The sequence below is a fragment of the Hakea prostrata genome, chromosome 4 (assembly GCF_041222555.1).
Source record: "Hakea prostrata isolate BN-2017 chromosome 4, UWA_Hpros_2, whole genome shotgun sequence".
NCBI lineage: Eukaryota > Viridiplantae > Streptophyta > Magnoliopsida > Proteales > Proteaceae > Hakea > Hakea prostrata.
In genome coordinates, this window is record NC_142603.1 from 16,114,261 (window position 1) to 16,138,001 (window position 23,741).

Consider the following 23,741-nt stretch of genomic DNA (forward strand, 5'->3'; position numbering starts at 1 on the left):
AATTGGTCATTTTACATCCTCTTTTGGAGTCCTAATGGGCCTCACTAAATGCAGAGTACTGTTGGGAGTCCATATTTACTTTTATTTTTGAATTTGATTAGCTATGGAAGAGTCCCAATAGGGTTAGGAGTCCCAGCTAGAGAGGGATCTCCTTAGTTGCACTCCACTTTCTACAAGGAGTCTAAATCTACTCTTGCTTTGTAATTCAGATCTAGGATGCGTTATGTGAGAGTCCTTAGTAGAATGGAGTCCCAAGTCAAGTAGAAATCCTTTTTTTGTAGGTTTCTAAGTTGCAGTACAATCTTAAAAGGGAGTCCTTAATTAGAATTCCTTGTGTGTACACAGTTTTATTTAAGATTTCTTGTTTGTTTTGTTTTCCAATTTGAGTCCAAGTAGAAGTCCTAGTTTGAGTCACCTTCTAATGTTGAGTCCTAAAGTGAGTTTATTCATGTAAATAAATATAGCCCCAAAGCTTGTAAGGAGACAGGCTTGACGATTAATAAAATTTGAAACTTTAAAGGTGACTTGAGAGAAGTCAGGCCTGCGGCTGTGTTGTGCACCTATTTTCCTGCAAAATCCTGCAATTGTGTGATTGATCTCCTTCCACATCAAGTACAACCCCAGCCCCAACCCTACCTTCTTCCCCCTTCCTTCTTCCTTGTGCACCCACCCACCTAACCGTAGGAAGGCTGAAACCCTTCTTCTTCCCCTAAACCCTAAGCCCCATACCTTTTTTTTATTTTCTGTAATTTCCAGATTTCTAAGACCAAAAATTCGAGGCCAAATCTATGGCAATTTAACCCATTAGATCTGCCACAAACTTTAGGAGCTTCCCCAATCCTAGTGAATTTCCCTCTTAATTTCAGCCCAATTGGACCAACCAAACCCTAGTTTAAACCCCAATCCTTTTGCTGCCCGAAATTCCTAATAACCCTAGGAACCCTAAACATTCACTTGTTCATAATTCTCAAATCATTCATCAAACCCTGGTTCCTTTTAGGACCATCATCCCTTACCCCTCCTCAACAGTCGACCTTCACACCTAAAAACCCTAGAAGTTATAAAACCCTAAATTCTCAAACCCTAGCTTTAAGGATTAAATGTGAAATTCAAAACTCTGTGAAACCAGATTAATTCCCATTCCAGCTTTTGCCCGCCCTAATTTCCCCCCCCCCCCCCCCCCAAAAAATCCAAATCAACCCTTGACCCCTCAACCTTAGCCGCAGAGTTTGCAAGACAGCACCCATTAGCCACATGGTATATTTGAGCATAATCAGCTGCTGTCCATTAGGAAATTGCCTGAGTTAATCAGCAGGGTTAAAACCCTAATTAACTGCTGGCCTCTTCAAAGAGGATCCTGAAGACTGGCCCCTGACTTGGGTTACATCAACTACTGGGAGTCCCAGGTTTCAACAATGGGAGCTGTTTTTGGGTAGAAACTGTGTTTTCATCCCCCAGCTTCGAATCTAACCTACATTTTGGGCATCTACAAGACTACAACTTCAAGCAACCTTCCTGGAAGACATTTAGAAGCTAGATGAACATTAGAGATAAAAACCTTTCAAACTTTTATATGTTAGCCACAACCTACAATCTAATCTATATGACCATATGAATGTGGATGAGCCCATCACTAGATTGAGATATGTTTACCAAGATGATGATGGGGCTCATGTGTGGGCAGTTATTGACTATCAAAGCAATTGGGCCCAAAATATCTCCTGGGTATGTGAATTTTTCACATTCAGAGGTAAGGATACAAAATATTCAATGGTCCGCAGCTCGTGGAATGAAGCCACCAAGAAATTCAGCATGATATGCTAGAAATTTGGCTCACAAATCAAAACTACCATTTTCACTGGTTTTTCTAAGAAAATAGATCATGCATTGTATGTAGAAGGTCCCCAAAAAAAAAGCTGTATCCCAAAAAATCATATAAATAACAGCATTGGGCCTTGAAACAAACTCAAGATTGTTGCCAAAAAATATCCTTGGTTTTGACTAGTTTCTGGCTGGTCAAACTGAGATCTTGAACGTTGATTGACACCATCATGACCAAAACAATTGGAATATCATTCAATGAATGTAATACTTTTGAACATTTAATCCAATCAAGTCAGAGTCTGGTCCTTCCCACACTGAAACACTGCTCACCATGTGACCATAGAGAGTTTTGACATTTACTGTTCAATGATAGCGGTCAGTATTCTGGATTGAGAAAATAAATTTTCTGTATTCTTTAGTTTTCAAAGTTGCACATTATGGCTTAGATTTGTGTAGCCAACATGAATAGACAGGTTTAAGTGGGATGATGCAATGTTTGGTTGCAACAAAACTTAGGGCAATTTTTCTAAAAAGACTAGAGAAGTTCCTAAGCTGATTTTTTACTAACAATGGTAATGTGAATATGTGACCTCAGTGCATTAAGAGGACCATACAATATAAATATCTAAATCCAAAAAGAATGCTGAAAAAAGACATGAGTGGGAAAGGGGAAATACCTTAAGAAGCACTCTATCATTATTGTTAATGTATCCATGCCATTTCTCCTCTGATGGATAACTACCAGAAAAATCCTTACTCGCTAAAGTCCTGAATGATAAAAACTTAGAAAGACATTAAAAAATTTATAATACAAATAAAAGAGGGGAGATTCAAAGAAAGAAAGCACAGTTCGAAAAGATCAAGAAGAAGAGCTCTGATACTAACAGAATAAAAGATAACACAAACAGTACTTAAGCAACCATAAAAGAGAAAAAAATAAGAAGCAGAGAATTGTACACAAGCTGGAACAATTGTCTTATGGCCGGATCTGTGTGGAGATCCCTGTTGCCAAACCCCTCCCTCCCTTCATTTCGATCGAAGACGACAATGGCCTGAAATACAACCAGGTCATTGTCTATGACTGGATCCCTGCTCGCTGTGATCGTTGTGTTTCTTTTGGCCACGAATCCAGTGACTGTTCCTCTGCCAATCAGTTGCCCAAGCTCATCCATGACTGCAATACCACCTCCCTTGGAAGAACGCATGCCATTAGAAGAGCCCTATGTTCCAAAAAACACTATTGATGCCCTACTGATGGTCTCCGTCCCTATCGATAACACAGCCGCTCCAGTAGTAGAGGTTAATGATAGGTCCTTTATCACTGCAGAAGCGCCTTCCTCAGCCACTACCGTTGATACTCCACCCCCATCTGTCGATTTTTGCCATCAGTGGAGCCAACCTTTTCCAAGGACCCCGCAAGCTGGTCTGGTTCATTATTCCGGTGAAATTCAAAATAGTTTTGCCCTCCTTGACGTTTCTGACACTGCAGACCTTCCTGAGCAAATTCAGTCCAGCGAACCCGCTGCGAACCATCTACCAACTGCAGATCCTAATAGCATTGACTCTGCTGCCCTCCCTGATCGTAACCTGAACGATGCCCCTCCTGTTGAACTCTAGTCAGTGTCTCCAGCCGACTGCAGAAACTGCTAAACTGTCATGCTAACTCCTCTTGTCTTCTCCTCCCAACCTCACTCTGCACCTGCGAGTCCCGATTCTTCCCTTTTTCATGCATCCGCCTCTGCTTCTCTCCATCCTCCCTCTTCGAATCCCACTCACCACCACCCCTGCCTCTCTCCTTGGGCCTCCCCCTTCCTAGTGAGTCCATCTCTGCACCCCTGAGCAAAGGAGATCCTCTCAAGTCTTCCCCATGCTCTTCTTCCCTTCTCAGGCCCACTCCTTATCCCAATCTCTTAAACCCCCCTGGTTGGCCCATGGGCCTAGTGACCCTTCCTCACCTCCCCTCCCTTTGAGACACTATTTCTATTTTTGTCCCTAGCCACTTGGCCCAGTCCTCTCAGTCAGCTCCTCTTTGGTCCCTGACCCTACTTCCCCTCCCTCCCCTTTGAGCCCCCCAAACCCACCCACTGGTTCTTCTTGCAGGCAGCCCACCGCTTGTAACTCTGATCCTTCATTACGGGATGAGGACTCCACTGAGACCATCTCAGGGCTGCCATCTCCTCCCCTGTGTACGTCTCTGATCGCATGACGTAACCCCAGGTATAGGGTTAACTTCCAAGATCTTCTAATAAGGTTGCAGCAGCTAATTAGGACTCTGAAGTTTCAGCTAGGGTTTAAAGGGGTCTATAAGGCTGCTGGAAAGTTGTGAATGGATGCTTGGCTGGAGTTGCAGAAGAATGCTTGAAGAAGACGCTGAAATGTCAGAATTGAAGAAGACAAGAGCTTCTAACCCAGCCCTGGTCACCCTCCCAGGGATCCCACGACTATGTCAGTCTCTTCTCAAAACTCAAATCATTCAATCAATCAAATCTGAAAATTACAATGCAGAAAGTGGCTATTTATAGCCTAAAATTAAAGATTCTAACTCCAACTCGGATCTCCTTACAGATGAGATCCAATTATAACTCAAATTGGACTCTATCAACACTTTAAAAAGAAATCAAATTACTATGAGATTCCCGCCCTTGGATTGGAATCTGTTGGATTCTATTAGGAGTTAAATTAGAGTTTGTATAGGAGTTAAATTAGAGTTTGTATTCATGTAAAATTCTATTCCTTGTAATAGTCTACTTTCCACTTAATTATAAATAGAGGGCATGAGATCATTGATCAATAAGCCATTCTACTACAATCGTCTCTTTCAACATGGCATCAGAGCCCAAGTTCGATTAGGATCTTCTTCTATTTTTTTTCTTTCTTCAAAGTTCAAACCCATAAACCCACAGCAGACTATCTTTTTTTCTCCAAAACCCTTCGCAGTTTTTTCTTGTTCTTCTACAACCTAATTCTGCAACCATCGCAGAAATCAACTCTTTAAACCATAATTCTGCAACCATCGTTTGGCAGAATTTTTTTTCCCCTTTTCAAACCCATCGGACCGCTGCACTATCGTTTCAGTTCCACCTCGAAGACCAGAGAAGAAAAAAAAAGGGAAAGAAGAAGAGAAGAAGAACCACGCTTCCTGCTGCTTCTCGCGACAAGAATTCCTGCTGCTGATGCTTCTTGCGATAAGAATCGCAGATTAAATCGATTTCCGCTGCTTCTTCTGCAACTTCCGCTGCCGCTGCTCCTGCTATTGCTGCTTCTACTGCCGGAGCTTCTGCAACTTCCGTTGAAAGAGACTCCAGAATAGTGAAGAGTACTGCTGTATTTATGTTTTCTGTTTCGATCAGCCCAACCAAAATAAAAAGAAAAACAGAAAATGTAAATATGATGTTCGAGGGTTAGGTTTGTAAATTTACAAACTTTCAGGGACCTGTTTGTGATTTTCCATATCATCAGAAGAAAAGAGAAAAATGGTAGTCTTTCTAAATATTTTTTGAATTCTATCATTTGTTTGGGTGGTTTGGCTATTGTATTATGCAACATTGAAAGGGTGAAGACTGAAGAACTGTAGACAATTCATTCAACATGGCAACCACTGATGGTACTACTTCTCCCACCGGCCCTGAACATTACCCCACTCTTCATCCTCTTTCGGTAAGATTTGATGGGACAAATTATTTGATTTGGTCCCGATCTGCTTACTTGACTATTGCTGGAAGAAGACTTGTTGGATACATTACAAGCACTACTATCAAACCTACTACCACAGGCGTTTCACAGGATAAATGGATCTCTAATTTCTCTCTTATTATGTCATTTCTCTTGAATTCCATGATTCCAAATATTGCTCGTGGATATCTATTACTTGATACTGCTGCCCAAATCTGGAAGGCTACTACTGAAACATATGGATAGTTGGGGAATGATGCACAGGTTTATGAGCTACGAAAGAAGCTTTATGAGACTACCCAAAAGGAACTAACTGTGGTACACTATTATGCTGAGTTGCGATCTCTTTGGCAAGAGTTGGATCATTATGGGGATTATCACCCCACTAATCCAGATGATGTGGCGACTTATAAGAAGCACATTGATAAGATTCGAGTATATGACTTCTTGGCAGGTTTGAACGTGGAGTACGATCAGATTAAAGTGTAAGTCTTAAGTCGTTCTCCCTTTCCTACACTAGAACAGTTTTATGCTCTTGTTCAGTGTGAGGAAAGTCGTCGATTAGCCATGCTTTATACTCCTATTATGGAGAAATCAGCTTTCCAGTCTGTTCGTACTAAATCTGATCCGGCTAAGGAGATTGTCAAGTGTGAGCACTGTCACAAACCATATCATACCAAGGAAAATTGTTGGAAACTGCATGGGAAGCCTGCTGATTTTGAGCAAAAACAAGCACAAAGAAAGGGAAAACCAAAGGCTAATCTTTCTAAGACAGTTTCCACCACACCCTCTGCAGACATTGGTTTTTCACAAGAGGAGTTTGCTACTCTACGTTGTATTCTGCAGTCTTCTACCACTGCTTCCTCTACTACTCATACCAACTCCTACCTTGCTACTTCAGGTAAAACTTTTACAGGCTTTCAAGCTTCTTCAGTTTCTACTCCTTGGATCATTGATACAGGAGCCACAGATCATTGACAGGTTTATCCACCTCTTTCTTACAATATTCTCCAACTTCTGGAATGGATAAAGTTCGAATTGCTGATGGCTCCTATTCTTCCATTGCTAGAAAATGGACCATTCAGCATTCTCCATCACATTCTTTGTCTAAAGTTTTACATGTTCCCTCTTTCTCTACTAACTTGCTCTCTATCAATAGTCTCACACATGACTTGAATTGTAAAGTGACTTTTTTCCCATCTTACTGTGTCTTCCAGGATCTGGTCACGAGAAGGAGATTGGACGTGGTAAACTAGACAATGGACTTTATTTGCTCGAGCCAATTGGAGAATCTACGTCTGCTTTGACTACATCTTCTAATCCAGTCCATTCGGTAGTATCAGATCTTCATCAGTGGCACCGTAGGCTAGGTCACCACCACCCTCTAGGAACTTTTAAGACAATATTTCCTAATTTGGTTTCTTCTTGTAAAGAGGATGATTTTTTTTGTGAAGCCTACATTTTTGCGAAGCAAACTCGTTCTATTTATTTACCTTCTCATCATAATAGAAAACCTATTCTTTTTATGCTAATTCATACTGATGTGTGGGGTCCCTGCCGACGTGTGTCTATTACTGGTCATAGTACTTTGTTACTTATATTGATTGTCACTCTCGTTCTATATGGATTTATCTTTTAAAAAAAAATGAGGTTTTCCAATGTTTTCGTGATTTTCATAATATGATTAAAACTCAGTTCAATGCCACTATGAAGATCCTTCGCAGTGACAATGGCACAGAGTATATTGATGCTGAATTTTAAAGATATCTCTCTGACTCTGGCATAATACATCAGACCAGTTGCGTTGATACGGCTGCCCAAAATGGGGTTGCCGAAAGGAAGAATCGGCATCTCTTAGAGATAGCTCGTTCCATTATGATTGCTATGAATGTACCTGACCAATACTGGAGTGATGCTATACTCGCTGCTTCTTACCTTATGAATAGGATGCCCAGTAAAATACTTGGTTTTAAATGTCCTAATGAGATTCTTCAAGGAGCCTCTTCTTTTGTTATTCCCTCAAAGGTTTTTGGATGCGTGTGTTATGCCAGAATCACAGCCCACCAGAGTAAGCTGGTTCCCCGTGGCCTACGCTGCATATTTTTGGGATATTCTGCTACTCAGAAAGGGTACAAATGTTATCATCCTCCTTCCAGGAAAACCATTGTATCTATGGATGTAATTTTTCATGAGTTTTGCCCTTACTATACACCTCTCCAGGGGGGAAGTCCTAAAGGAGAGGTGTTCTTTCCGACTTTAGATCTTCCTATCACACACCAACACAACTTAAGAGTCCCAAAAGAGTTTCCTAACCAGGGGGAAACTTCAGCCAGTATAACTAAGGACTCTAATCCTCCACCTTCGATTTCTGAACCGTGTGAAGAACCTAGCCAGGGGGAGACCACTCCTGTAAGACACATTGTTGAGGTCTTTCAAAACCAGATTGACCAGAATAAGGAGGTACAGACTTATCAGAGGAAGAAATACAATCGGCTAAAGCAGGTGGAGAAAGGTGATACGTTACCACTTCAATCTCCTGCTCTCAGAATCAGATTCTACTGTTCCCCTTAAGGTATCTTCTTCGGATCTTCCTATTGCTGTTAGAAAAGGTGTCAGATCTTGTACTCAACATCCCATAGTTAAATATGTTTCTTATAACTCTTTGTCTGACTCCTACCGTGCTTTTATATCCTCTCAGTCATCTGTATCTGTTCCTAAAAGTTGGCAGGAAGCCTATGCTGATAAGAGATGGAAGGCAGCTATGGTAGAGGAAATGCAGGCAATGAAAAAAAAATGACACTTGGGAGCTGGTTACACTTCCTCCAGGAAAAAAACCAGTGGGCTGCAAATGGACATTTGTGGTTAAACAAAATATGGATGGATCAATCAACAAGTTGAAAGCTAGATTAGTTGCAAAGGAATTTACCCAGACCTATGGGATTGATTATCAGGAGACCTTTGCCCATGTTGCAAAACTAAACATTGTGAGAGTTCCGGTTGTCTGTAGCGTGAACAAAGACTAGAACTTGCACCAACTAGACGTAAAGAATGCCTTCTTACATGGGGAGTTAGCAGAAGAGGTCTATATGGAAATCCCACATGGTTTCTCCGATGACAATACTGCAGGGAAAGTTTGTCGGTTGAAGAGGTCAATTTATGGGTTAAAACAGTCTCCTAGATGCTGGTTTGGACACCTCGTGAAGGCAATGACTTGTATTGGGTACAAGCAAAGCAATGTTGATCATACACTGTTTGTCAAGAAGTCAGATACTAACATCAAACTTCTCATTGTCTATGTAGATGATATTGTTATCACAGGGAATGATGGTGAAGAAACTCAAAAGTTGAAGGACTTTCTTAGCAGAGAGTTTGAAATTAAAGATTTAGGATAGTTACAGTATTTTTTAGGGATTGAGGTGGCTTGATCAAATAAAGGTATATTCCTATCCCAAAGAAAGTATGTCCTAGATCTATTATCAGAAGTGGGAATGTTGGGGTGTAAAGCAGTTGATACCCCTGTTGAAGCTGAAGCTAAACTTAAAGAAAAAAAGGAGAACCAGTGGACAAAGGAAGATACCAAAGGCTGGTAGGGAAGCTTATTTACTTGTCCCACACCAGGCCAGACAACGCTTATGCTGTAGGTATAGTGAGTCAATTCATGCATGATCCATATTTAGCTCATATGAAGGTTGTTAACAGAATACTATAGTATTTGAAGGGAATTCCTGGAAAATGAATACTTTTGTCACCCACTGATAATCTAATAGTAGAAGCATACACTGATGCAGACTGGACTGGATCTCCAGACAGGAAGTCAATTTAGGGTTACTGTACCTTTGTTGGAGGTAATCTAGTTACTTAGAAAAGTAAGAAACAGAATGTGGTAGCTTTATCTAGTACCAAAGCTAAATATAGAGCTATGGTTCGTGGAGTTTGTGAGCTACTATGGTTGAAAGGCTTGCTGCAAGACATTGGAGTCCAAGTTCCAAACCCTATGATGTTATATTGTGACAACAAGGCTGCTATTGGTATTGCTAATAATCTGGTGCAACATGATCGAACTAAGCACATTGAAATTGACAGGTTTTTTGTCAAAGGAAAGTTGAAACAAGGACTTATCTGCATGCCTTTTGTAAGATCTGGAGACCAAGTAACAGATGTTTTCACTAAGGGTTTGAAAGAAAGAGATTTCCTCCCTATTGTAGGCAAGTTGGGCATGACTAATATCTATGCCTCCACTTGAGGGCGAGTGTTGGATTCTATTAGGAGTTAAATTAGAGTTTGTATAGGAGTTAAATTAGAGTTTGTATTCATGTAAAATTCGATTCCTTGTAATAGTTTCCTTTTACTTAATTATAAATAGAGGGCTTGAGATCATTGATTAATAAGCCATTCTACTACAATCGTTTCTTTCAACAGAATCTCTCACATCAAACAAACACTTAACTAAAGTAGAGGTTCTACTTTAAGATAAGGTTTCCTAAAATCAAGGAACCCTATCCTAACAACTCAACACAAACATTAATGGAATGTATCTCTTAATTGACTCATCAGAAAAGAAGGGGGAAATTAAAATAAAAAATAAAAAAAAATACATCCCTGACACTAGAATTGTGAGGAGCAAAATAAGACCCATATTGGGCCCCAAAAGAGGGGCTTGGAAAATGACCAAAATACCCCTGGGGTATTTGGCCAGCCTTAAATGCACTTTTTGGGTTTGGTTTCCCCCCCCCCCCACCCTTTTTTTCTTTTGGGGGGGTCCAACCCAGGATACATCATCGTCATTGTTGCAGAAGAAGTATTCATGCCAACAAGGGGCGTAATCAATTCGGTGACAATTTCACTGTTGAGTTTAAGTCTTCAAGAAAGAAGAAGTAAAAGAAAAAAGCTAAAAAAATAGGCTAGCATCTTGTTCTTATTTCTTTACAGCTCGCTTTATATTCCAATGTGCTCAAACCTATGCTTGAGCCTCTGTTGCCTCTAATTTTCGGGCTCTATCCTCTGAGAGGTTGTACCCTGCCCCCTCTTTTGGTAATGAATTTATTTATTCATCCCCAAAAAAAAAAAGGGCTGTCAAAGAAATGTGTAATAATAATAATGGAAGTCTATCTAGTTACAAAGAGGACTGTGCTCAGTGAATTTATAAATTAGCCCTAGTAATAAGAAAAACATAACAAAGAACCCCTCAAAAGAGAAAAATATAAGAAGTACAGAATTTAACATCACTGGTTGTCAAAGAAATGTATAATAATAATGGAAGTCCATTTAATTGCAAAGAGTAGTGAATTTATACATTAGCCCCGTTAATAAGAAAAGGAAAGAAAAAAAGATAAAAAAGCACCCCTCCTTGAGGTTATACTCCTTAACACCACCCGTCAAGCTAAAGCATAATCATCACCATGTTGAATAGCAAAACTGACTGATGCAGGGGGAAACTAGGGGACCTATAAGGGCTGGTAAAGTCTTTAGGATAAGCAAGTACAAATGGAAGTTAGTAAATAAAGAGAGGAATTGCAGCAACTAATAATTTGATGAACATGCAAATTTAGACAATCACAGCAAAGTCAAGATCAATTCCAACCCTAACTAATAAACATAACTAAGCAAGAGGCAAATAGGGAAACATGGAGATGGGGATCATGAAATTGTAACCTTAATTCAAATGCAAGGATATCAAGAATCCAGAAAAAATTGCTATCCTAGTCAAGATCTGACTTATAAGGTAAAAATGCTGCAGCTAATAAGCAAAGAACCCAAGAATCAATGCAAGTATACCTACTGTAGAAATAGGAAAACTGGGATAGGGGATAATTAACAAAGGATAACAGATGGTTAGATGGTAATAATAAAGAAATAAGTGTAGAGTTTATGCAGAGAGAACAAGGGAAATAAGAGTTGAAAGGCAACAAGACTAAAGGAATGAAAACCTAATGCAGCCAGCAATGTCAAACAGAAGTTTAGAAAGAACATTATAAGAAACGAAAAGAAGAATGAATGCAGATGGGAGGGAACAGCAGACTACCGAAGTGAAAAGAAAGAACAGATAAAAAAAATCTACAGGCAGAAGGTCTGCTATAGGGATGCAGAACAGAAAGAAAGAAGGCACAAGAAGTGTTGGACTGAAAAAGGACAAGAGGGGAGGGCTGTTTTACGCACAGAGAAAGAGAAGAGAGAGCCAAGAGGGTAATATCCTCTTACCATAGAGGGGGAAGAGGATTTCTGCCAGGAGAGAGAAAGGGTTTCTTGCGCAAGAGAAATTCAAAAATTTTATTCATTCAATCACGTTTTGAATCTCAAATACAAGGTCATTAAATAAAAGAATAAGTCATCCAATCCTAAATTGAAATTCCCAAGAAAACCCTAAATAGCTGGCTATCCACAACTAATACATAGGGCCATCCATTCCCACAAATCCAATTGTGCTCCTGGCCCGGATGGGTTTTTCACTAGTGCCTGGGATATTAGTGAGGGTGATCTGATTCATGCTGTTCGGAGCTTCTTTCTCAACCTTCACAACTCTCTTCCGTTAACCAAACTTTCCTTTGTCTCATTCCCAAAAAGGCAGGTGCCTCCTCCCTCTCTGATTTTTGCCTAATCTCCCTTTGTAACCTCCTCTACAAATTTATCTCTAAGATCCTTGCGAATCGGCTTAAGAAGGTTATGCCTAGCCTGGTTAGTGCCAACCAAACCGCATTCATTTCTGGTCGTAGCATTGCGGATAACATTCTTCTTTGTGCAGAGATAGTTAGGGGCTTTGAGAGATCATCTCATTCCCCTGCTGCTCTCCTCAAAGTGGATCTCCATAAAGCTTTCGACTCCATTCGTTGGGAATTTATCAGTGATGTTCTTTCTGCCATGAATTTCCCTCCTTCCTTTATCCATTGGATTAAGGTCTACATTTCCACTCCTACCTTCTCCATTATCACCAATGGCTCTCCGGCTGGTTTATTTTCCTCTCAAGTTGGGATTCGTCAAGGCTGTCCTCTCTCCTGTTACCTCTTTTCCCTTGCTCCGGAGGTTCTTTCCCGCATCCTCCAATCCAAGACGGATCAACTCTTGATCTCTCCAATTCCCAAATGCAAATCCCTCAATCTCACCCATCTCGCCTTTGCTGATGATCTCATGATCTTCTCCAAAGTTGATCATAGATCCATCTCTTCTATCCTATCTGCCCTTAATCTCTTCGGGTCCATCTCAAGTCTCAAAGTCAATCTCGACAAATCTACCATTTTCCTCTCGGGAATCTCTGACACCCTCCGCTCTAATCTCCTGAATCTTTCTGGATTCAAGCCTGGCTCCTTCCCTGTTGTCTATCTCAGCCTTCCTCTTATCCCTGGTAGGCTTTCTCGCCACCATTGTGCTCCCATGCTAGATCATATTCGGAAAAGTTTCCAACTTTGGAAAAGCCGGCTTCTCTCATTTGCCGGTCATGTTGAGCTAATTCGGTATGTTCTCCAACCCTCCTATCTCTATTGGTGTGGCATCTTTCCCCTTCCCAAGTCTATCTCTTTGGAGATGGAGTCCATCTTCTGTGCCTTTCTCTGGAAAGTCCAGGAATCCTCGAGATTCCTCCGCCCCATCAGCTGGTCCAACATCTGTCGGCCTAAATCTGAGGGGGGCCTAGGAATCCATAGGATCCAAGATGTCAATTCTGCCGCTTTGCTTCGTCTCATTTGGAAAATTGTTTCCAAACAAGATTCCATCTAAGTCAATTGGGTCTACTCCTACCTCCTTAAATCTTATTCTTTCTGGTCGGTCCCTATCCCTTCCAACCCTTCCTGGATCTGGAGGAAACTTCTTCTCCTCAGACCATGTGCTCTCCCTACCATCACCATTCAAATTTCCTCAGGCCTCTCCACAAAGTTCTGGCTAGATCCGTGGCATCCAATGGGTATTCTCCTCTCTCTTTTTCCCGCCCGCACCGTCTATGACTCCCGCATCCCCAAGTCTTCCCTTTTATTGGACTTCATCTCCGATGGATCTTGGACCCCTGCCCCCACCCTAGCCTCACACAAGTCTAGAATTCCCCTCCGCCCATTATCCCTTCCGCTCATGACACTTTAGTTTGGCTCCCTTCAACCTCAAAAATCCTTTACCTCAGCCTCTGCTTGGAACCTGGTTCGTTCCCCTTCCCCCCCCTGGCCTTCCCTTGTCTGGTTCCCTGGACATATTCTCCGGCACGCCCTCACCCTTTGGAGAGCCCTAAACAATGCCCTCCCAACCCAAGCCTTCCTTATCTCCCGTCATATCCCTATGACCCCAAAATGTATCCTTTGCTGGACTGGAACCGAGGACATTGAGCATTTATTTTTCTCTTGCCCCTTCTCTAGTTCCCTCTGGAGAAAAGCCCTTGCTTTCATTTGGCCCCGCTCTTGCCGCTCATTTGGGTTTGATCGTGACTAGATTTGGTTTTGAGTAATTTCACACGCTCCTCTATTTGTGATTGGGTTGGTAAGCTTGTCTACGGTGCTACGATCCATTATCTCTAGTGGGAGAGGAATCTAAGGCATTGGACTTCTAAATCCCACTCTCTTGATTCTATTTGGAACGCGATTTAATTTGATGTATCGGCTAGACTCATTAGCATTCCCCATCCCCCGGTTGTTAATTCCCCAAGGAATAGGCTTATTGTTGTCTCCTGGGGCCTCAACTCCCAAATCACCCCTTCTCCCTGATCCTTCTCGCTTGGTTCGTCCTTGTAGTCCGTTGTTTGTTTAATATCATTATTTATTCATCCAAAAAAAAATACATAGGGCGAAATTGGAAACCCTAAAAAAATACAGTTAAGTAAGAATAACCCATGGATCACTTGAACCCAATTAAACAGAACCACCCGAAAACCTAATCAAATCAAACCAACCCCCAAAAGAAAAGGAAAAACAAAAAAAAAAAAACTAAATAAATCCAAAAAATTGCTTATGGGCAATGCTCCTTATCGAACCTAGGACTTTAGCAATCTGATAGTCATTGAACTCTTCATCAACCCACACAGATGCTGCCATAGACTGATCTTTACGCCAGTTCTTATTATTTAGATATTAGATATTTAGACTCAAAAAACGTAAGGATTAGAAGATTGAAAAACAAGGATTGGGTTAAGCCAAATGTATGAATAGAGTTTAGAATAATAATGTACACATTGTTGGTAAACTCGAAATTGTCGCCTAGACTGATGTCCTCATCACTACAGAAGGCTTGAATTTGATGTATTCACCGTTTAACTATACTAGTTTTAAGTCACAGAAAGAATTCTAAGATCCAACGCAGTAGAAGGGCTCACATTAGCAGTTATAAAAACAAGGTTTCAACTTTCAACCAAAACAAACTAATTCGATCATCAAAATCCAACCTTTGGTTGTTTACAAGCTACTATCTAGAAAAAATTAAAACAACTAATTGTGATCTCAAATTGAGACAAATTCCTAGTGCAAATGCGCAACTCAAATAATAAGCCTATTAATACTAAAATAAAAACAATAAAAGATAAATCTCATCTAAAAAAACCCTAACGAATATATTAATTAATTGGCCTACTAACCAAAAGAGACAACTTGACCTGGTTCACCTTCACATGGATTTCCAAGATGAGTTTGGATTGGTCTAAAGCTATATATCTACATCACTGCATGACCGCACATCTAGAGGATGTTTATAGAATACAACAACAATAACCTTGTCCCAACTAAATGAGGACAACTACATAGATTTTTGCCTTCCAATAAGCTCTACCTAAGGTCATGCTCAATACAAGGCCTAAGCTATTCATATCCTTTCTCACCACTTCTCTTAAGGTTATCTTAGGTCTACCCTTAGCTCTTTTAATTCCTTCAATTTGGATTATATTACTTCTCCGTACAAGGGCATTTACAAGTCTCCATTCAACATGGTCAGCTACCTCAAACGTCTTTCTTGTAGCTTATGACTTATCGGAGCTACTCCCAGACCAGCTAAGCATCTAATATGATCATTCCTTGTCTTGCCACTCATCCATCTTAGCGTCCTCACTTCTGGCACACTAAGTTTATCTATATGCTACTTTTTAACAGCCCAACAAATGTAACTTGGGGTGGACCCTCCAAAATTGGGCCCAAAAAAAATAACTGGCCAAATTTATTACCCCAAGGGTACTTTGGTCATTTTCCAAGCCCCCTTTTAGGGCTCAATAATGGGACTTAACAGAATCCCCTCGATCCAAGGGTCATGGATCTACTATTGGTTTTTGTTAGAGTTAGTAGTTTGAGAGTTATAGTTCTTTTAAAGTTGTGTTGAGTTAGTTAATTGTCGATAAGATAAGATTCCTTATCCAAAGGGGATTTAATCTTTAAGAGATTTTGTTTCTGTTTGGAAGTTAGTCTCTTATCTCTTAGAGTTAATTTTATTTTGAAATTAGAAATTGAGTCCTTAGTAAATATTTGTTAACTTAAGAATCCAAGTAACAAGTTTGTTAGATCCCTATTAGTTAGGGACTTCTTAATTAAGTCAAGTTGGATTTTGAAGGCTATAAATAGCCTAGTCGATGGAAATTGTGGTTTGAAGAATGGACTTGAGAGCAGGTGACCTGCGGCTGGGTTTGTGGCATTATTTCCGCAGTTTTCACTCTCCATCTTCTTCTTCAAGGCAGTTCAGCAAGAGTTCCAGCAAGACCTTCTAATTCTCAAGTAAGTCCAGAGGTTCCCACCCCCTTTTCTCACTTCCCTATGCCATCGCACCTTGCCCCTAGCCCCTTCCCTCTCCTGCACCACCTTACCAAGCCCCCTATCCCTGCAGCCACATCAAACCAGCAGTTCTCCACACCCCGCAAGCCCCAGAACCCCTTCCCCTTGCTGTTTCAGACCTATAGGCTCCTCTAGAACCTCCCCACCCCCATCCGGCTCACTGTTTTGGCAGTAAATAGGAAACCAGAAATTTTTTCAGAACTTCCTGCACTTATTAGAAGACTTCCAGATTCTGACAACCTAATTTTTACTACCAACCAGACCCAATTAGCGTTGGTCGAATGATAGTCCAAGAGAATTTTCCTTTAAACTTAAATAAATATGTCGACTACACAAGACCTTGGATGCACCTCCCACTTCATCCACCCCATTTTAATTATTTGGGAAACATCATCCTCTATAACACCTTTTTTATGTATGATTGAACCAAGGTACCTAAAACAATCACTTTGAGGAATCTTCTTATCATCAAGTTGCACCACCTCATCATCCGCTCAATCATGACCAAAGTTACAAACTAGATATTCTATCTTTGTTCTACTTAATTTAAAACCTTTTGATTTCCAAGTTGCTCTCCGTGATTCTAACTTGGTATTAGTCTCACCTTGTGTCTCATCTATCAACACAATATCATCAACAAAAACCATACATCAAGTGATGCAGAATTGAAGACATATTCAAGAAAGAAGAAGCCCATTGGGTCAGGCCTATCAAAGGCCTAAAGCTATCACCCAAATCAGCCCATGGCTTTCATGGGTAGGACTGTTTTAGTAGGTTAAAGTTAGCCTACATATTTTGATCTCCATGGTCTAGACCTAAGCCTAAGTTTAGTTCTTGAAAAGTTAATAAAAGGGGTTGTGCTTTGAAAATAAAAGAACTCATTGCCAAAGGAGTTTTCCTTTGTCAAGAGTTAGGTAGTAGTTGAGTTATTAATAGGTAGGTGGAGTTAGCTAGCAGTTGGATGTTACAATTAATGTTTATGTCTCTTCAGAATGTTATATAAAGAGACTTATGTAAGAGGGTGAGTTAGGTAGTAGTTGAGTTATTAATAGGTAGGTGGTGTTAGCTAGTAGTTGGATGTTACAATTAATGTTTATGTCTCTTCAGAATGTTATATAAAGAGACTTATGTAAGAGAGTGAGGACACAACTCAACACTCAACTTTGAAATCAAATTGCTTGTTAGTTATTTTCTCTTTGAAGAATCCTTGTGTTTGATCAAGCAAGATTGGTGTTCGATCCAATCGATCCACCTTGTGGTGTAAAGCCCGGGTGTACTTTGTTGTTCTTATTTTTCTCTCAATTCTTTTATATTGTTCCTCCCATGTCTTCTTCATAGTTCTGCCCCTGTTTTGAAGACCGATTCAGTCCATGTTGTTAAGCTAATATCCTTGTACTACCACTCCGGTTTTCAGCCTACCTTCATATCTGAATTTTGTTTATCTTAAGTCTATTAATCTAAAATTATTCCCTATTAAACATCCTATTTGGCTACTGTTTTGATCAATCAAATATAGTACTACATTATCAAGGAACCTCATCTTGAATGTATTTGGTTAATTCATCCTTTATAAGTGTAAATATTTATGAGCTTAAAGCTGATCCTTGATGTAGCCCAATTGTAATTGGGAAGTCACTACCATGTCCCTCCACCGTTCTTACACTTGTCATTGAACCATCGTACATATCCTTAACTATGTCCACATAATTACTTACAACATTTCCTTTCTTCTGTACTTCCCAAAGACCCAAACTATTGCTCTAGGGACTCGATCATAAGCTTTTTTTTAGGTAAATAAACACCATATGAAGATCTTTCCCACACTCTCTATACTTTCCATAAGTCCCTAGAACATAAGTTAGAGTGATGGGATTGAGATGAAGTCATGAAACTTGAAGAGAAGTTCGATAATGATATATGGGGGTGATCCCTGAATTTAGGACAATTTTAATGGTTAGATTGGGGTGGATCTAAGTTTAAATTTTGGGTATTCTTAGGTAGTATGGATATTCAAGAAAGGGAAGATAGTGGCATGAGTATCAAAGACAAGTCACAATCTATATGCACTTTTGGAAGGTTTTGAAGAAATTTGCATAATAAGTCAAAAAAAAGGGTTTTTTAGCACAATTTTGAAATACTCAAAAAACAAACATAGCATTGCCCCTCCTAGAGCATAGTAGATGATGGTAAATATGCAAGGGGATTAGATGAGTTAGTGTGCATATATTTCTCACTTTATAGGATAAGATGCGGTGGGCCCTCCCATAAGTCTATGCAAGGGGAGTTTCCATGTAGACCGAGCATTAGTGCCCTTTGTAACTGTAATGAAAGGGAAACATTAGTGCGTGAGCAAAGTGCTATGCTATGTTGAGTTTTAATGTAACCCAGGGTTTGGGTTAGATCATCAGGATCTTCTTAGATAAGAACCAGCACAAAAACCAAGGTTTTTGGGTAGTTTGGCTTGGGTAGAAAAGGGACTGAGTTTGCTGCCTTTGAAGTTGCAGATCTAATTCCTAATAGATCTGATCAATGGAGGGTTCTGAACAGCAATAGAGTTAGGATTCAGATCACAGAAGAGCTATTATGGTTGTAGAATTTTTCACAAATTTTCTGCTGGTCTATTTCTGCCTACACAAGGAGCCAAATGAGAGAAGGGGTGGGATAGGGCCTGCTGGTGTGTAGGGTGGTGTTTCTGCAATGCGCAAACAGGGGAGGGGGCAGGGATGCCTCGCAGGTGGTGGAGAGGATGCGGGAAGGCCTGATGATACCTGGAACTGAAAGGGAAGTGAGAGAGGGAAGATGAGATGGAGTGGGGGTGATCTTCACTTACTTGGGCTGCTACGATTTGCATGTGCACTACTGTAGAAGTTGAACAATTGCAGGAAATTTCTTAAGTTTGATAATTACTCTCCAACCCAGACTATAAGGGTTTCATTCCCCATGGCCCAAGCCTCTAATTTATTCAAATAATCCAACCTGCTTTATTCATAATCAAAGAGGTTATTTAGCCAAGTTACAAGACACTTTGACTCAATTTGGAACTCCCTATCTAATAGGAATCCAACTACCCCACAACTTGGACTTTAACAATTACTCACTAAATAAGGACTCAATTAATTTCAAACAAAAAAAAAACTAACTCTAAGAGATAAGTGACTTACTTCCAAATAAAAACAAACTCTAAAAGATAAGATCCCCTTTGGATAAGGAATCTTATCTTATCCACAACTAACTCACTCAACACAACTTAAAAGAACCATAACTCTCAAACTAAAAACCAAAAGTAGATCCATGACCAGCTCTAGGAAGCTTCTTTGGATCTGGATTTTTGGGACTTTTTTTTTTTTTGGGGGGGGGGGGGGGGGTCCAACCTAAGTTTACATCAGTATTTTATGCTGCCAACAACTCCAAAGGGGGAGACTGTTGGGAAATTAGAGCCCTACGGAGTTAGGTTATCATCGTTGGCAACATTTACACTCATACTGATGATACGGCAATGAACTGCGATGAGCTAGAAGAGTAGGAATGGTCAAACAGTCAACTATAGAAAGACGTGTAGTTTGGTCATTTACACGGTTACAAGATCACCTCGACTTGTGGGACAGCTTGTGAACCTTTATCAGGTCAATGCAAAGTGTTTAGTAGAGGCCCAAAGCAGCAGGTGTGGGCATGATGCATCAGAAATTGGAAAAACACCGGTCCATGCAGTGGCAATGTGTTTAAAGCAAGTTTTGAGAGTCGTATCAATAGACCTGTGTAACACTCTCCACAGAAATTATAGATCGACAAGTTGTGGTTTTAAAGCAACTAATTTCACATTATTCAGATACCAGATGAAGAAATTTATGGCGTTCTTCATACAGTTGCATGTAAAAGGGAAAATTGGGAGAGGTTCAAAGTGTTTTAGCAAAGTTAACATAGCTTTTGTTGTCTGTTCTCTGTAGAACCTTTTTTATTCATGTTGTTCTAGTCATTAAGGTCATTATGAGATCTGTTTGGCTCCATTTGGGTATAAATTGTAGGAAGTTTTGAGATACACTGATTCCACCCCTTTCCCATAATGCCAATTAGTGACTCCCACAAATTACTATCATCTCCTCCAACTTCCAAGCACATAAAATTTACTAAAACTTATTTGTATCTCCCGATTCCTCAAGAGACCTAGAATTCGAACCAAGATCTATACCAATCTAACCATCAGAATTGACTCAAACTTGAAGGAACCTACCGTGAATTAGGACTCGATTCATACAACTTACAGCACTAGAATTCCTTTCTGGCCTAGCAGCCCTACTTGGACTCATCCATCTCCTAATTTTTGAAAGTTACCCAATCAAATGCAAACACAAGTCAGTCCTTCTTCTAGCCATATTAACCCTTCCCTTAAAGCCTAGTCAGCCCGGCTCATTGAAGATCCTGTTATCTGCTGCCTTGTTTGGACCTGCATTCAAGGCTGTATCACACAAGGGCTTCACAGACTCATTTGGTTGAAGAAACTGCTCCAGCCTCCCGGTTCTGATAATAGATCTAGAAGGGCTTAAGAGACTCGGTGAAAGATATAAAATATAATGAAAGTATGGGAGAGAGTTAATGAAACTCAACTGAAACAATAAATTATTCCTGGTGAGAACCAACTGGAACTGCTTGGAGAGTACAAAATGCTTTCTCCACAAAAGATTGTCTCAACCGTTAAGTGGGAACATGGAGTGAAATAAATTTCGGATGCACTTAACACATTTTTATGTCATTTAACAATGAGTTTCTGTTACTTATACCTTTTTAATTTTGCTTTTATGTGAGGACGAACCAAACGTAGCCTTAACATTTAAAACAACAATGCTAACGGAAGCGGATTCAACTACAGCAACTAGACTAAGAGACAAACTTTCGGCAAATGCATAGAACAAGTAAAAATTCTGTGATTTCTCAGCAGATAACAACTCAATCCCCCTTCAAATATCAAACAAAGAATGCGGGGGAAAACTGACCTGCTCTTTAGACAAAAGGTAGATGGTATGGGCACAAGGTCATCAAATACGTCAGTAAGATGAGGAATGTTGAATCGCCTCTCAAAATCCGCCTGAAACTTGGCCTTCCAATCAGGATCATTGAAATCTATTTCCGAATTATTCGTCTTCGCAAAAAGGCGATTTTTCTTCCAAATTTTCCCAAAATTCCACAATCTTGGAGCGACTGGAACAGAAAACTCGACATTACAAGAACGTCTCTTCACCGATGAAGCGACGAGGTTTAAGCCTAATGCTGGCGAAATTGATTCCATCAAAACTAACTCTGTCCTTCAACCGTGAGAAATCGGAGAACAGAGATATAAATAAAACAGAGATCCAGAAGAACTAAGTGCGCATAGTCCGTACACTCTGGTTCAAAGTATGAGTAGGCGGCTTTCCTTGCAAGCTAGATGCCAAAAAGATCAAAAAGACCATTTTGACCTTGTCGTGATATCCGGTTCAGAAGATTCTGCGAGAAAACCGAAGCGCCTAAATTTCTAATAGATGTTTTGTTTTTTAATTATTTGAAAGAAAAAAAATTCGAACGTATGCATTGCATGCAAGGTTTACTCCAACAGCCGCTATGTTAATGGATTCTGAATCGTCTACCTCATGAGCACCCAGACGGCTATTGATTACAAATTATCGGAGGTCTACGAGAATAGAGTGATGAATTTTTTTAAAATATATATTTTATTATTTTTACTTGTAAGTCCCATATAATTTGTAATTGTAAAGTCATAAAGAGAGCACAAACTTCAGGTGAGATGATCCACACTCTATGTAATATTGCATGAAACCATGAGTTCATATATTTCAAAATTACAATTAAATAATAATATAAGTAATTCAAGTATTTCAAAAGGACATGAATAAACTTAGAATGAAAAATTCACACTCAGATTCATTTTTTTCGTGTTTTCTACCATAGGCAATATTAAAAATAGATAAATAAAAAAACCAATAGATAATAGAGTGTTTGTCTGATAAATTGAATAGTTTAAGGAAGACATTAATATTAGAAGGTAATTTAAAGGGTGTCTTTGACAATTTTTCTCTTTTTTTTCAGTAATCAAAGATTAATAGTGTAAGTTTTATTTTAACTAATTTACTAAATGAAAAACTCAATTCTTTGACATTTAAGCATATGTCAAAAATCTAATCATGTGGGTTAAAATATTTCATCTTCGTGTGATAGATCCGTACAGGATTTAGTTCAGATTCTTTTATTAGACAATCCTCTTTCTCTACCTTTCTTGATTAGCACGATAAATCCATTAGATTAGAATGGGTTGTTTCCCTTCACTAGAGATTCTAATCCTACGACCATAACAATTGATCAACTGCCAGTTTCTCTCCCAATCATCGAGGAAGACAACAAGTTAGGTTAGAAGTTAGGAGTCAATGAGAAATTGTAGGTAAAACGAGAGCCATGTGGTCACGAGTCGGGATCAGCTCCCCGGTGGCTTCCTAACCACAGAAAACAGTGGGGCCCACGGTGAAAAACAATTTTTTGAAAAAAATAAAAATAAAAATTAATATTTCACCCATGGCCCCACTATGTTTTTGTGGTTGGGAAGGCAACAAGGAGCACTTTGTGCTGCTCCCCGATGGGGAGATGATCCCAATTCTGCGGTCACTGCGGAAATTTGGACTCCTTTTTTATGTCCACTCATGATGTAGGTAACTATCCAATAGTAGACTGACACGTCATGGAAATTGTCTTCTACATCAATTTTTTTTTTGGGGGGGGGGGGGAAATAGAGTACATTTATAAATTGAATTCAAGTAACTAGATACATGATAAATCAATAAATCACAAGTGGTCACATCCGAATATTCCTTTACGTCAAGGCAATGTTCACTTTTCTTCTCCTTGTCAAGGTACGCGTGTAGTCATGTGGTCACACTCAATTTTTTTTTTTTTTGTAGGAATGTGGTCACACTCACAAGTGATTCCAATTTTCATATCTGATAGGTGACGATACCAGTCACATCCGCCATATGGAGGAAATCATGAGGGTTGATACTTAAATACATTACATCAGATCCGCATATTCTCTATCGAGAGGGTACTTCTAAAATAGGCAATGATACAATTTTGAATTTGAGACGTTCGATTGTCACTAAACAGGGACTTATATTACTTGGACTACTCTCATCCAAGTTAATATGTTAGGTTTATTTTTCCTTGGTAATTATATGTTTAGCTTTCAATTTCAATGTATGCTGCTATGATAGATCCCACAATTTTACAATTTTTTATCAAATGATCAGATGTCAGTTTGAGTTAAATAGATTTTATTCATGATTGTTCAAATGTAAATCTGGGGAGAGACTTTTTTATTGGACAATACCTTAGAGATACAACTTACAAGCCGGACCAATTAATGAATTTTTACACGGGTCAAAATACAAATTTATGGGGTCAAAAATTCGTCCATTCAAATTTTCTTTTTCTTTTTTTGTCACAGTACAAATTGTTGCCTCCAAAATTGAATTATCCTAGTGGACTAATGTT

At 39.6% G+C, this 23,741-nt stretch overlaps 1 protein-coding gene across 1 annotated transcript in view; it reads right to left on the reverse strand.

Annotated features, from left to right (window-relative positions):
• LOC149018171 (ATP-dependent 6-phosphofructokinase 5, chloroplastic-like) overlaps window positions 1-21,582 on the reverse strand; it is a 72,002-nt gene extending 50,420 nt beyond the window's left edge. The window contains exons 1-2 of the mRNA XM_089152491.1: window positions 21,200-21,582; window positions 2,502-2,592 (exon numbers count right to left, since the gene is read on the reverse strand). Coding sequence (XP_089008617.1) covers window positions 2,502-2,592; window positions 21,200-21,492 — 384 coding nt within the window. The 5' untranslated portion in view covers window positions 21,493-21,582. The remainder of the gene's footprint in view (window positions 1-2,501; window positions 2,593-21,199) is intronic.
• Between the last annotated feature and the right edge of the window lie 2,159 nt (window positions 21,583-23,741).